The sequence below is a fragment of the Rhipicephalus sanguineus genome, chromosome 5 (genome assembly GCF_013339695.2).
Source record: "Rhipicephalus sanguineus isolate Rsan-2018 chromosome 5, BIME_Rsan_1.4, whole genome shotgun sequence".
Lineage (NCBI taxonomy): Eukaryota > Metazoa > Arthropoda > Arachnida > Ixodida > Ixodidae > Rhipicephalus > Rhipicephalus sanguineus.
Window position 1 is genome coordinate 16,598,230 of NC_051180.1, and position 13,715 is coordinate 16,611,944.

Genomic DNA, 13,715 nt, shown 5'->3' on the forward strand with positions numbered 1-13,715 from the left:
CTGTCACAAGCGAACGGATTTCTCTTCTCACATGCTTTTCTCTGTGCTTGGAGTGTAACAAAGAAACTCCAATTATAGAGCGAAAGTATTATGTAGTAAGCAATGGAATAACAAATAATGAGTGTTAGTCTAACAGATAAGGTGGTAGTATTAAGAGTTTTTATATATTAATATTTTATTTTATTTTTATCATGCCTTCCAGTTTCGGAGTCTCTTCTCGTCCACGTGTGACCTGAAAGTGATCCAGAACATGTGGGACATCTACCTTCAGCTGGCTGACCCGTTCCTTCTGTTCTATCTCAGCCTCGTGCTCTTGGCAAACACCAAGTAAGAGGCCGTTGCATTGTTTTGGTGGTTGTCTTGCATTTGGCTGGCCTAATACTGGCAGCACTTTTCACGGTAACCCTTTGCCTTTGCAGAGAAGAAATTATGTCGAGGAAAGGAGACAGCAAAGCTGCAATCATAGGTGAGTAACTGCTTCTGATTTAGTATTTAACATAGCTGCCTATAGGAGACTTTGGAAAAGCGAAACTAATGAAAGCATGCTGAATCACATTAAGGCTTGGGCATGTAGTGATCTCGGCCTTTTGGCTAAGATCAAAGTGTGTATAAGGGATAACACTGGTTTTAATCGCTTGACAAAACTGAATCATAACAATAATAATAGAGCTGAATAATAACAATAATAATGTGATTTGCTTCAAGCAGGTAACATTTGCATTTTACATCCCTTAGTTCCATCAATCCCTGGGTCGTTAACCCTTTGAGAATCGATTTCTTTCGCAAAATGCATCCCCCCAGTGTATTTTTTTATTACTGAACTGAATTCTTCAGACAAATCTAATTAAGAAAAAAAGTGTAACATATTTTTTTAGTGACCGTAAAGTGACAAAAAATATAATTTGTATTGTTACATACATATGGTTTATTAGTAACAGCAAGATAAATTCTAAAAAAAAATAAAATCCCCTACGACTGTTAAAAAATTATTCGTTGAAGTAAACGTCTGTGTAGATCACAGACGTACAAGAATAAGTGCACAAAATGGTGTTAAGTGGAAACACGGGGGGAGAAAAGCCACTTTTGATCCAGTCAGCATTGTCTCATGCGCACGCTTTTGAGATGTCGCTCACTCATCAACGTCCGAGTCTTAACTCGGTAAGTAACTCCTCGTATGATGGGCTGACATTTACTGAATCAGATTCTGATTCGGCAGTCGACTCACTTGCGGCAGAGAAACCGGCGCACACTTCCATAGCGCAAGCAAACTGCACGGGTGAGCGCGGAGGTTGCACGGATGAGCCAACGAGACGGAAGCGGTTTTTGTGGGTCCCTGAAACGGGAAACGCAACCACAGCGGCATCGTTTGTGTCAGTCAGTGCCTGCACGGAAACAGGCGTAATCGCATACCGGGGAGCTATAATTGAGAGTGACAAGTCGGTTGCCTTTTGAAAAAGATTTTAAACCGGAAAGCCATCAGTTTTGCGGGCGCAACAAGCGGGAACTGGCCAAGGAACGAAACCGAAACTAGCTGGCACACCACTGTAGTAAGGCATAAAAAACAACTGAGAGATATCAGCGCAAGAAAAAAGTTCCACGTATTCCCAGTGTGGCAGCACATGCCAAGCAAGAGAAATGATCGAAAAAGGCATGCGTTTTAAACATACAGGCAATGACGTACATGTACGTGTTTGATCACCTTGTGGCTGTTAGCGGATGACGTACCTACATGCATTTACGTCTTTGACCCTCAAAGGGTTAAGAAGTTAAATGAACATGCTCATAGCTCGGGAAACTACGATTATATCACATTTTTTATGGTTTTGGCATTGCCAGAATATCCTTGAGCACTTGTGTAGCAGGCTGTACTAAACTTGACCATAGTATCTTTAACCTCTTTCTATTTGTGTTGTTCCAGAACTCATATCATCTGCTCCTTGTGCCTTAGAAGCGGAAGACATTGAAGATTTCTGCTCACTTGCCCAGTTTTACTCAACGAGGACTCCCCTTTCTTTTAGTCGGGTATGCTTTGCCTTTATTGAGAAGAGCATCGGGCTGGGCTGATTGGTGGGCATTTTGTAAGGGGTTTGCAAAATGAAAGAACAGGGTATATACAGATGATGCAGAGAAACATTACTCCAGTACAATGCGCTACTTCTAGCTGTTTATTGAAAGCCAACAAACAGCCTTTAAAGGGACATTAACGAGAAAAACGATTTTCCTCATATTAGTAAATTACTATTTCACAGTTCTAAAATCGCCTTGCTTGCCATGAGAAAAGATGCTTGGTTAGTGAGAGACGGTGCAAAAAGAAAATGTGGGTGGCGAGGCCACCTTGAAATTCCTGAAGAAATGTTTGTGATTTCATAGATTTTGAAGGGATCTACTAGGTCCTGCATTATTCCTAATCAGTAAAAATGAAGTACTACATTGTCCTCTGAAGGGGCCATAGACTTAACATACCAAGTTTCAAAAAAGCCAATGTCGCCAAGATACAAAAAATACTTTGAAATCCATGACGTCATGCTCGGCGATTTTGGTGTGAAATTTAAGATTAAACTTTGACCTTGATTTTCTCCTCTATTAATAAACCTATGATGGTAAAATTAACAACATTAGAGTTTTCAGAGTACAGTTTATCAATATAAATGAATTCATTGTGTCACGTTAGTGTCCTTTTAATCCCTTAACTGCTTATGACGAGCTGAGCTTGTCATGAGAAATTGTCACTTTTTTGCATATGACGAGCTGTGCTCATCATAAGCAAAAGCTTATTTAAGCCTAAATAAGCAAAAGCCTATTTAAAACATAGAAGGCAGCACTGGTTCCGTGATTGGCCCTTTTATTGAATGAGGGCTCTGCACACTAAATGGCGAAATGCACGCCTTGCGTCTCCCACGCTATGGTGGCTGGAGGGGGAAGTGTGACGGGCGAGAGCGGAGGGCTGTACGAATTCCCAGTGAAAGATGGCGGTCACACCAGGTGGCGCTACGTAGGTGCTTGCCATGGTGCTTGCGGCGGCATTTGCCTGCTTTGCGTATGGCCGCTAGATGTTAGTTTCACTTGTTTCTAATAATCGCTTATACACCGCGCCCGTGCGTAAAGGCGCTACGTGTTTGTTTCGCTAAGAAGCATGTGTTGCAAGTTCTGAGCGGTGTTAAGCCAGAGGGAAAAAATAAACACCAAGAATGCTTTTAAATCAGACGGAACTGCCGTGCCGTCAGGTTTTCATATTTAAATGTTTCTTAATCAGTGTTGCGGAATGGACGCCTCCGTTCCATTCCTTTCAATTCCACGGAATGAAAAAACTTAGCACATTCCCACTCCGGGAATGGCCAGGCAGTTCAATACCATTCCTGTATTTCCTCAGCGTAGGAAAGGCACCTTGATAGTTTTATCTAGTTAAGAATAAACGCCCCGTAAAGCTGATGTCATCAGATGCATTAAGAACTGCAAAAGGATGCAAAACACGTTACCAAGGTAGAGGGATAGTATCTTGGTGACATATCTCATGCACTACAACCACCCTCCTAATTCCCATAGGAGTAGTTCCCTCGCTACCTATAGTATTCGCATGGTCAGCATGTTTGAACGAATGGTGATGTTTTAATATTGTTTAAGCTTAAATCTGTTAATGCTAAAATGACAACATAGTGTATTTTTAAGCTGACAAAAGTAGTCTTCAAGAGGACTAAGCAGTTTTGCCACACGTCTGTGGCGGTCGTGAATATGGAGAAAACTAAGATTTGGTTAACAAGGAACAAAACCCTTTAGGGATCTGGTGTTATTAGTTGGAACAGTGCACCGCTCAGGCACCTTGTGCCTTTGCATCGAATACGGAACACTGGGCCGCACTGCTCGTCAGCACACATGCTTGTCAAGGACACCTCGCAAGCATGGATGGGGTGAGGAGAACTCACTGTGTTCACCTGTGCGCAAGTATGCAATGTCTTCCTTGTTGCAAAGGTTATGTACGTGTGTCAGGCACTAAACTGCTCGTAAGATAAAGATCAGGCTGCGCATAGTGTATTCGACACTTTCTGTATGGGTATCAATGGGAACCAACGCGCAGGGATAATTTGTTTCTCCCTTCAGTATCTGCTGGGATAATGCATTTGTTTGTACACCAACTTCTGCCTCGGTTTGTAGTGGGTGCATTGCTTATGAATGTACCATGCTTGTAATCAGCCAAGCCATTTTAAAAATACTGCTTTATTGTTGAATTCGAGGTTCTGACTTACTAATGTCTGAAATTTGAAAAAGAGCGCGTAGACGAAAATAGGCTCTAGTATTTTCGAAAAAAGACGTAATTCCAGTCCCATTCCATTCCGTGCAAAAGGCGCTTAATTCCATTCCCATTCCATTCCTCCAAGCCTTGTCCCCATTCCATTCCGGGGTCACGAAAATGTGGAATGATTCCGGAGTCATTCCAACTCCGGAGTGGCAACTCCGCAACACTGTTCTTAATATCTGATTGCTTGGACATGTTTAATCTGCAACAGCATGCAAAACTGGGCTAGTTGGTTGATTTTTCATGATAAAAGCAGAGCAAAAAGATGGCAACACGATAATAAGAACGACACAGGACAGGCGCTGAACTGTCCCGTGTCATTCTCATTATCGTATTTTTTTTTGCACTGCTTTTACCATGTTTATAGTCTGCTTCAATTGAACTAAACAACTTGCTCGGCTGCATAGCTAAACTGACTTTAGAGTGCTTTTTCATCTTGGTGAAATGTAAAGTGTTTACAGTCGTTCATAGCGAGTATATTGGCTGCAGTGCTGTGCGTCTTTTTTTTATGTTCTCTCAGTCCGCACCCCCCTTCATTTCCTCTTAATTGTAGAGGGTTCCCGTCAGTGTGAAATGTTCAAAGCATTTACATTTTCCGGCTCCTTTTCCTCGATAAACTTGAAGTGGAGATCGGAATGCTACAGCTGGAGGCTCTTTGATGCTGAACATTTTATTTTATTATTTTAGTGATAGTTCTATTTATGCTAGGACCAATGATTTCTGTTAACTTACGGCTTTAGATGTTTACTAAATACACGCAGGGGAAATGGTAAAACATGTTTATTTATCACACATTTGTCATCACATACTTCCCTATCACGTTAAGAGGTCAAATTACTTGACCCTCCTCAACTTCAAGTGTTTTTGACACCCCCTTTGGACAACCTCGTCTTTGTTTAAAGATTTTGTCCAGACGTGCATACGCGTGAGCAGAAAAAAGTGCACTACTTTTGTGGTCAGTTCTTTGCTGTGAATTTCGCAGCCAACTTCGACAAACGCGGACAATCGCGTGTTATTTAAACAACCTCCCCATTTATAATGAGCCTCTACGTCCTTTCGATGAAACTCACGTCAAAGTGCCGCTCGCAAGCAGCGCTGTCTCTCATCAGCTCTTTGTCAGCCCGCTTAATATTTCGAGTCTATTGCTCTCGCCTCGAGAGATCCTTCGGGGCTTTAAAGACCGAAAGCTTCTCCAAGCACGATCTATACCCGCCTGTACCAACCAGAGACAAAGCATGTACTTGTGCGACTTGACAGCATGCTTCGCAGAACACGTGGGTAAACAAGCGACGACAGCGAAGGCGAAGCATCCGATCAATGTGACGGCACAGCACAGAGAGAACGAAAGAGCCAAAGCAGGCAAGGCGAGCACCTATTACTACACCAGCTCCCCGTGCGGCGGCCAGGACTTTCACTCTGTTCCGCGCATCCCTCTTCCACGGCGGGGATGCAGCGCCTGTCGCACTTCACCCTCTAGCCACCATACCCACGCATTATAAACGAACATGGCACAGCGCCGTGCTTTAAACGCTACCACATGGATGGTAGTCTCATCTAGTTTGTATTGAACTGTCGAGGAATAGTACATTTTGTCCATGGGAAGTCAAATGGAACCCATACTTTCTGGAGTTGCAGAAATTTCTTTCAGAATACCGATCAAATGCTCCAGGTATGGAGTATTATCAGGCTCGCAGCCAAGGGGGGAGGGGAGTCTAGGGCACCCTCCCCCCCCCTCCCGAAATTCTGATGGAGGGGTGTGTCTTACCGAAATAAATAACAAAAATATGTGTTTTTCAAGGCCTTTAGCAAGTGGCCCCCCCCCCCCCCAAAAAAAAATTCCTGGCTACGGGCCTGGTTATTACATGACAGTGCAAAATATGATGAATAAAGCATTTTTGTAAGCCGTAAAACGTTTTCACAAGTTTCTTTTTGTTTTGAACATGTTACTGAAGCATTTCACGTCATAAAAAAATTTGGCAATTGTGGAACAATTTCGTAATTTCATCGGCAATTATGGGGTTAAAGGGCGCGTGCATGTGTGCTAATGTTCGCAGCCGAAATTTTTTAAAGCTGTTTAAGAATGAGCACTTCCTGTATCAGCATAGTATGAAGTCGCATTTCTCAAACAGGAATATTGCGAATCGGTAGAAATTGAAGGGCTCCATATCATGCACAAACCTTGCTCTTGTATTGACATGTTATGTGTGTATGTTTGCATATAATGCATATTAAACCTTGTTCATTAACGCTTCATGCAATTTCACATTCTTATGCAATCATGGTGTAGCTTTCTAGCAGCACGAGTTCAGTCACTCAATCAATCAGTCACTGAATCGATTAACTTTTATTTTAATATCAAATAGTCATTGTGGTGAACGCAAGCAAAAAGTCATCTTCACTTAGGATGAGGTTTGTGCCCCCATGTAGGGATGAGAGAGCCAGAGCTCAGTGACAGTTGTGCTCATAGTGGATAGGTATTTCTTTAGGTAAACTGTTGCATATCACTCCTGTAATAGACCTTGTGCAAAATCTCGTGCCATCTAGCGGCCGCCGTGTGCATTTCCGCCACGTTGAAGGCTAAGCGCACTCTGCATGTGTACTCACGGAGCGTGCGTAACAACGTATCACGGCTGATAGGAACGGTTAAGTGGCCGTATTTTCGTGTGCCACGTTGCTCAGATTGAGGTAATTGAGATGCTGGACAAATGTTTGCAGGAAACTAACCTTCATGTAATTATATAAATTACCTCGCGGTTGACGAGAAGCGGCAGATTGTTCCGTTGCTGCGGCTACTGCTTATTACTAACGCCGTGTTTACATTCGCCGTTCTTAATAGATGCTGTATGTGACAGCATCGGCGCTCATCAGGGAACATTCTTTTGTGTCATGCCGTAACGAGACAGTTTTCACGCCGTGTGCCTGCAGGCACAGACAAACTGGCTTCGTGTATGAGCTTCAAAGCTGCATTGCGGCTACTCGCACTTGTCTGCAGACTCTGCGCTGCCGTTGACAACATTACTTTCTTCATTACATTGGAATAACAATTACTTGTTGGACAGGTAGCTCGTTGCGCATCATCTATTCTCAGCAAACAGACCGATTGTATTGAAGCGTGTTGCTTGTAGTTTGTTGTCGATTGTGGAGTTTTACAAGGTAGCGTTTGGTGGGATGCTTCGCACGCATATTGCTTCACTACGCGTTTTTTTCAGGCACTTCATGTGCTATCATTGCCAAATTCAGAGGGCAGCCCAGACGTCCTGACTGTGCCCCGTCACTTTTTTAAAAAATTTATACCCCATGAAGAGCACATATCAGGTTCTCCTAAAATCTGATCCCCCTTCAGAAAAATCCTGTATCCGCCCCTGTTGCTATGAAATGTTAACAGATGCTTCAAGTGTGTGCAAGTGTGTGGCATTTTTCGTATGACACTGAAAAAAAATATGCCGGTCCGGAAAATGTGTTACATTCGACAGTGGGTGCACTACCATTGATTACGTGCTGAGGTGATTTCACAAGCGCTCAGTCGGCAACGCAAAACTGCCTTGCTGGAATGGGTTGAAATTGTAAGGCGCCAGTAGGCCCCGAAAACGACGATGTGAACGCGAATATTCTTGGTGTATCATGTTTACGAGCACATGTTGAAAGGATATTCAATAGAATGCGAGCTAATTAGCATCTACTTCTTAGAGCAACTAACACTTTTCATGTTCACTTTTCATGTGCATGAGACGCGGAAATTCTTTACATTTTAATCGGGCAGTAATTTTATACATAACATACGTCGGGTGACTACAGCAGCAAAATACTTTTTATTTCAAAAATAAAAAAGAGGGCAACGTTTTATTTAAAATTAGATGCACAATACACCAGGTCGACGTAGGCTGTCCCTCATGAAATATGCTTTGAAATGGGTCCACAGCACTTTCTTACAGTCATCGTTGTGCCTAGCCGTGTCGTGCGCTGAAGCCTCCTCCCAACCATCCTACACTACACGCATGATATTCAGATAGCTAACAACGCTTTATTCGCTACACTGAAAACAAACACAAACCAAGTGCAAAGTTTCATTCTCAACTACGACAGGCTTACATGTGACGACAGGCTTACATGGGGTGCTCCAGGCTGATAAGAATGTGCTCATCTCCTACGTGCAGGAACATCACGCCATCATATTTGGCTCGGAAGAATGTGTGGACAGGGACCTCCCTCAGGCATTGTGCCTGCCTGTATCTGTGTCCGAGCTTGTCACAACAAACAGGTTGGACAGGGTAAGCATCTGGCACTGTCTCTCTATATATGTTATTTACACACGGCATTGCCCTCACCTGTTCCTGTTCTCTGTTTAAACAGCAGCGGAACAATGCCTTTTCCGATGCCAATGCTTTTCGCACTTGGCCAATGGTCAGAGCGACTGTCTGTCCGCGTTATCAACGGGATCAGCTAGCCGCGAGTGGTGGATAAGAAAAGCATAGAATAAGGCATAAAGCATCGCTGTGCAATAGCACCCCAGTGCGTAGATTTATTTTATTCTCATCACCGCATTCACCTCCTTGTGATTGGTGGTTTTAGAACAACTGATTAATAACCTTTCTTTATAGAGTGGATCTTTAAAGGGGTCATGAACCACTTTTCCAAGTAATGATCTAATGACCTCAGTATCTGAGTTTACTGCCTCCCGAATCGATTGCCGCAAAAATTTCTCGATTCCGTCAACAATGAGCGGAGTTACGGGGTTTGGGCGCATGCTCTCAGCGCTTTATCTCTTTTCTCGTGCTGACGAGCGCACTGGAAGCTATACAGGGAGGGATGGCACGGGGGAAAGAAGTTACGTCAGCGCGCGTCATGAAACGCGATCGCTCTCCCGCTGTGATTCGCATGCGCGAGCGTGGCTACCGTGTACTGAGGAGTGCGGCGCCGGCAAGTGGCGGCACCCCGTGGCAAGAAGCGCATCTGATCCGAACGCCGCTCTCCATTTACGTCGGCTATCGGCCAGTGAGGATGCTATGTCTCTTGCGATGCGGCGATGCAGATCGCGACGTCAATCGGCAGACGCCCCGCCCACCGACGAGAGTGAGAACCGGCCTCTATTTGAAAAGAGGGCACCTGAGAAAACGGCAACCTCGTGTTCCGCTTGTAGCCTTTACGCGGCGCGCACGACTGCAATATTTGGCTGAGCAGTTCATAGCCGTGTCAGCTTTCCGTAGGATGTGTTTTTTCAACAAGCCCAAGGGGTGCTTCATGACCCCTTTAAGTTCCCCTTTCTACTGACACTGACATTACTTTTTGGAGGCGAAAATGTTTGAGGCCCGTGTACTTAGATTTGGGTGCACGTTAAAGAACCCCAGATGGTCGAAATTTCCGGAGCCCTCCCCTACGGCGTCTCTCATAATCATATCGTGGTTTTGGAACGTTAAACCCTAGATATTATTATTATTAATGACATTGCTTTTATTTTTCTTTTCTTGGTGGATACCATTTTTATCAGTCTCTACAGACACAACTGGCAGCTTGTATCATTAATAAAAATAAGCGAATAGTATTGCCTGTTTGCATATGTTCGTGGAGGGGAATTCATTTCTGACACATTTTGAGGCCGCCCATTAGACAGAAGCTCATTGCAAAGCTTCGGCTTTTTCTTTCTTTGTGTGTGTTCATGCATGTTTACTATGTGTAGTTATGTGCCGATTTGGAGTACACTTTTCGCTAAAGCTTGCTTGGTTGTTTCCCAGCAAAATTTTTATGGCATTGTTATCTCTTAGAAGAGGCTCTTTGGTGCTACCTCAACTAAATCATTTCACTTTCATGTATTCTTTGTACTATCTTAAGTCCAGGCAAAAGTGGTTACAAAATCTGGCTCGAGAAAACTGAAGTTATTCAGCCTTGAGGTTCAAAAGAGAATCTTATAAACCGGAGAGCATGTTCTTTAATGTTTCACTTGCCCAGTGATGCCATAAGATGCTACCACATAAACTGCTACACTGTGCTTTGATGAACACGTACCAAACTGATAAAGGGTGACTTTACTCTTTGCAGCATACATTGGTGCGCTACTTTGTGGTGGATTGCAGGCCTGCTGACCAGTACAACAGTGGACACCTCAAAACTGCATTCCATTTAGATGCCAGCTTGGTTGGTGCAGTGTTTTGAGTTTATTCACTTCTTGTTTTCATTCAGGTTTCAAAATGTTCTGTTGATTGATTGATTGATTGATTGATTGATTGATTGATTGATTGATTGATTGAGTGAGTGAGTGAGTGAGTGAGTGAGTGAGTGAGTGAGTGAGTGAGTGAGTGAGTGAGTGAGTGCAATGTTTCTATAAAAGGAGAGACATTTTTATTGTGGGTTCTGTAATAATTTAGACTATCTGGAGTTCTCTGTTGTGTACCTAGACATGAGTACATACACGAGTGTTTTTGTGTTGCACTCCAATTAAAATTTGCCCGCAAAAGCCTATAATCGAACCCTCCCCCTTATGCCCAGCACTGAGCCAACCCGACATAATTATGTTGGCTTGTGTTTTAACTGGCGCATCTACGTGGAACTTGGTGATATGTTTTTTGAGCATGCATTTGGAGTTCCTTACGAATTAGTAATTGACTATTCACAACTGAAAAAACTCCATACTTTGCCAAGTGTGCGCTAACAGGGCCTTGAGCTGTAATGAAGAAGTATACTCCTCCTGTGGATGCATAATGATCAAGAACAGTCATATATGTGTTGAACTCCTGCCAGTCTTGGTCATGTTTGTATTGTTAGCTCAGGTGTGGTGTCCTCAAACTGATAGGAAAATGGCGGCACTTACAGTGGCATTTGTGGTGTATGATCAGTACATTATGCCACTATTGAACTTTAGTTGTGGAGTACAACGTTGGCAAATAAACTTTAAAAGTAAACTAATAACAACACAAAAATAATGTAGCAGAAAATACTGTGGCTGCTATGTCAAAAAGACAGGAAGCCCGGATTATATCTCAAGGAGCAAATGTAGGTGGCTGATGCTCGGACGAAGACTAGGAGGCCAAAATGTAGTCGGGCATGTCGTGTAGTGCAGTGAGCGGATAACTGGTCTGTACCTGCCGCGGTGGCTTAAAGCAGCTGCAGTATAGTGCTGCTTAGCATGAGGGTGTGGGTTCAATTCCTGGCTGGAGCAGCCACACTACGATGAAGGCGAAATGCTAAAATACCCATGTATTTAGATTTGGATGTGTGTTAAAGAACGCCTGGTGATCAAAATTAATCCGTAGTCCCCCACTACTGCATGCCTGCTAATAATATTGCCACGTGCCCATAACAAAAATAACAAAGGAAGCGCGTTTGGCATTATCATAGTTTTGGCGCTTAAACCCCAGGATTTATGATTATTATTTTTTGTCCGCAGAGAATGAGTGTCATGTAAAGGGAAGTGTCCCTGCCGCTTACGTTGTATCTCTGGCACGTCCCGTATAGATGTTGCAGGAGCCGCGTGCCTTTGAGACGGCTGTGCAAGCACTGTTTGCAGCCCAGAAGCAGGCGATGGAGGCCAACTCGGTGGCAAGTGGCGAGCACCTCTGCTTCATGGGCAGCGGCCGGGAGGAGGAGGACCAGTACGTGCACATGGTCATCTCGAGCTTTCTCCAGAAGCACCTGCAGTACGTAGGCCTCGTCCGGGGTGGATACAAAGGCAAGCAGTGTGCCCTGCCTTGTGATATATATTGCAGGTATCAGTGAACACAATGAGCCTTCTTACAGCACCAACCGTTGTAAAAGCCACCAGGCTGCATTTGCACTCACATTTTATTAAATCACTATCCTGAATTTTTTCACCCCTTTAATAAATTAGCAAAGGTAGGCTGAAAGGCATGCACGAGAGAGGCGATGCTTTTTCGTTGCTGTAAAGCCTTCGCGAATGTGTATTTCAACAAAAATCAAATAAAGAATAAGGATAGTAAAAGAGAATCACTGAAATAAGCAGGAAGAAGGCATGCATAGTGCCCAAACACAACCTTCAGGTTGTATTAGGTTGGGCTAGTTGGTGCGAATTCACTTCAGACATAAATATAATTAGTGCGAAAAAGACAAAGGACAAGGTGAAGAAAACAGACAAGGCGTGGCACTAACGTCCATGTCCTGTCTCTTATCTTCGCCTTGTCCTTTGTTCCTTTTTGCGCTAATTAGTTGTCTCTGAAGTCACTTTGAATCGGGTTTGAATCCGTGAGCACCGCAAAAAACTTTTTAATCTGTAAGATGCAACGCTCCCCTCTTTCAAAGGTTCTTGCACCTCATGAGGTGCTGCACTGCCTTTGGGACTGGCCCACCTTTGACCAAGCAACAATGTCACGTGACTGTGTCATCATAAGTCATGATGTTGTCGCAGATTTCGATGGTCTACGATGTTGTGATGATGCAACATCATCAGATTTTGTATGATGTAATTCAGTTTCTGGTGCCATTTGTGTTGTCAACGCCAACGGTCACTTTTTCCGTTTGATAAGGCATATAGGGCTTCCACCTTGCAAACGCTTGTTTCTTTTTCTCTGCAGCACTGCACGATTTCATCTCCGAAGATCTGGACTCTTACCTTGCTGACCACAGTCCTCGGTTATGCATCGTCTGTTCCTCCTCCAGTGCCAGTTCCACAAACGGCATGGACGATGACGACGTCTCCTTCTTCGCCAAAGTGCAACAGGTTATATTTGACTCGGTTTCTTGTCTTGCCCGTTCTTTATTTCTCAGTGACTTGCACGAAGTGACCTTCACCGTAGATAACCTTCATTGGGCATTGGATGTTGAGCATTACCAAGATGTCATGCGATGTGCGCAATGGTGAGTAGGGAATATGTTAAAGGGACTGACAGCCAATTTTTATGGTACTGGTTTCCTTCAGTGCTACAGAAAGCCTACCTGTCGGAGTGTAATGTAATGGTAACACGGAAAGTGCTGCGAAACATTTTTTATTGGAATTTTTCTATCAGCAGACTACATGCAGCAATACAAATGATTCTTTTGAGTAGTACCAAGGATTGTCCGCCATACAGAGTGATGTACCGGCTTTTGTGACCTTCAAACACAATGTAATATTACGAATCCTATTCAAATCACGAAAAGAATGCTCAATTTTGTGACTATAATTCACAATCTTTCTATTTCCACTAAGATCTAATCACAAGTTTTGGCCAGCTGTCAGTCCCTTTAGCACTAATATATTTCAGCAGGGAATACATGTTGGCTAAGTGAGGTCTAAGGTCATTGCATCACAAACACCAGACACACCGGTGGCACTCTAGGAATGATTATTGAGTTGTGTTTGTTGGAACGGTTCTTGTATGTTCTTACCCATTGCTGCAGTGAAGTGGCCGTCACATTACACCCCTTCTGAGCATGGGGTCAATGATTGAAGTCCTGGCGGGAGTAGTCATATTCTGATGGTGTTCGAATTGAACAATGC

General features: G+C 43.6%; 1 protein-coding gene across 1 annotated transcript in view; it reads left to right on the top strand.

The window, feature by feature from the left end:
• The window catches only part of LOC119393287 (TBC1 domain family member 23), a 46,391-nt gene that overhangs the window by 14,628 nt on the left and 18,048 nt on the right, over positions 1–13,715 (top strand). The window contains exons 6-12 of the mRNA XM_037660220.2: positions 203–327; positions 420–466; positions 1,919–2,022; positions 8,446–8,559; positions 10,325–10,420; positions 11,738–11,951; positions 12,811–12,956. Coding sequence (XP_037516148.1) covers positions 203–327; positions 420–466; positions 1,919–2,022; positions 8,446–8,559; positions 10,325–10,420; positions 11,738–11,951; positions 12,811–12,956 — 846 coding nt within the window. The remainder of the gene's footprint in view (positions 1–202; positions 328–419; positions 467–1,918; positions 2,023–8,445; positions 8,560–10,324; positions 10,421–11,737; positions 11,952–12,810; positions 12,957–13,715) is intronic.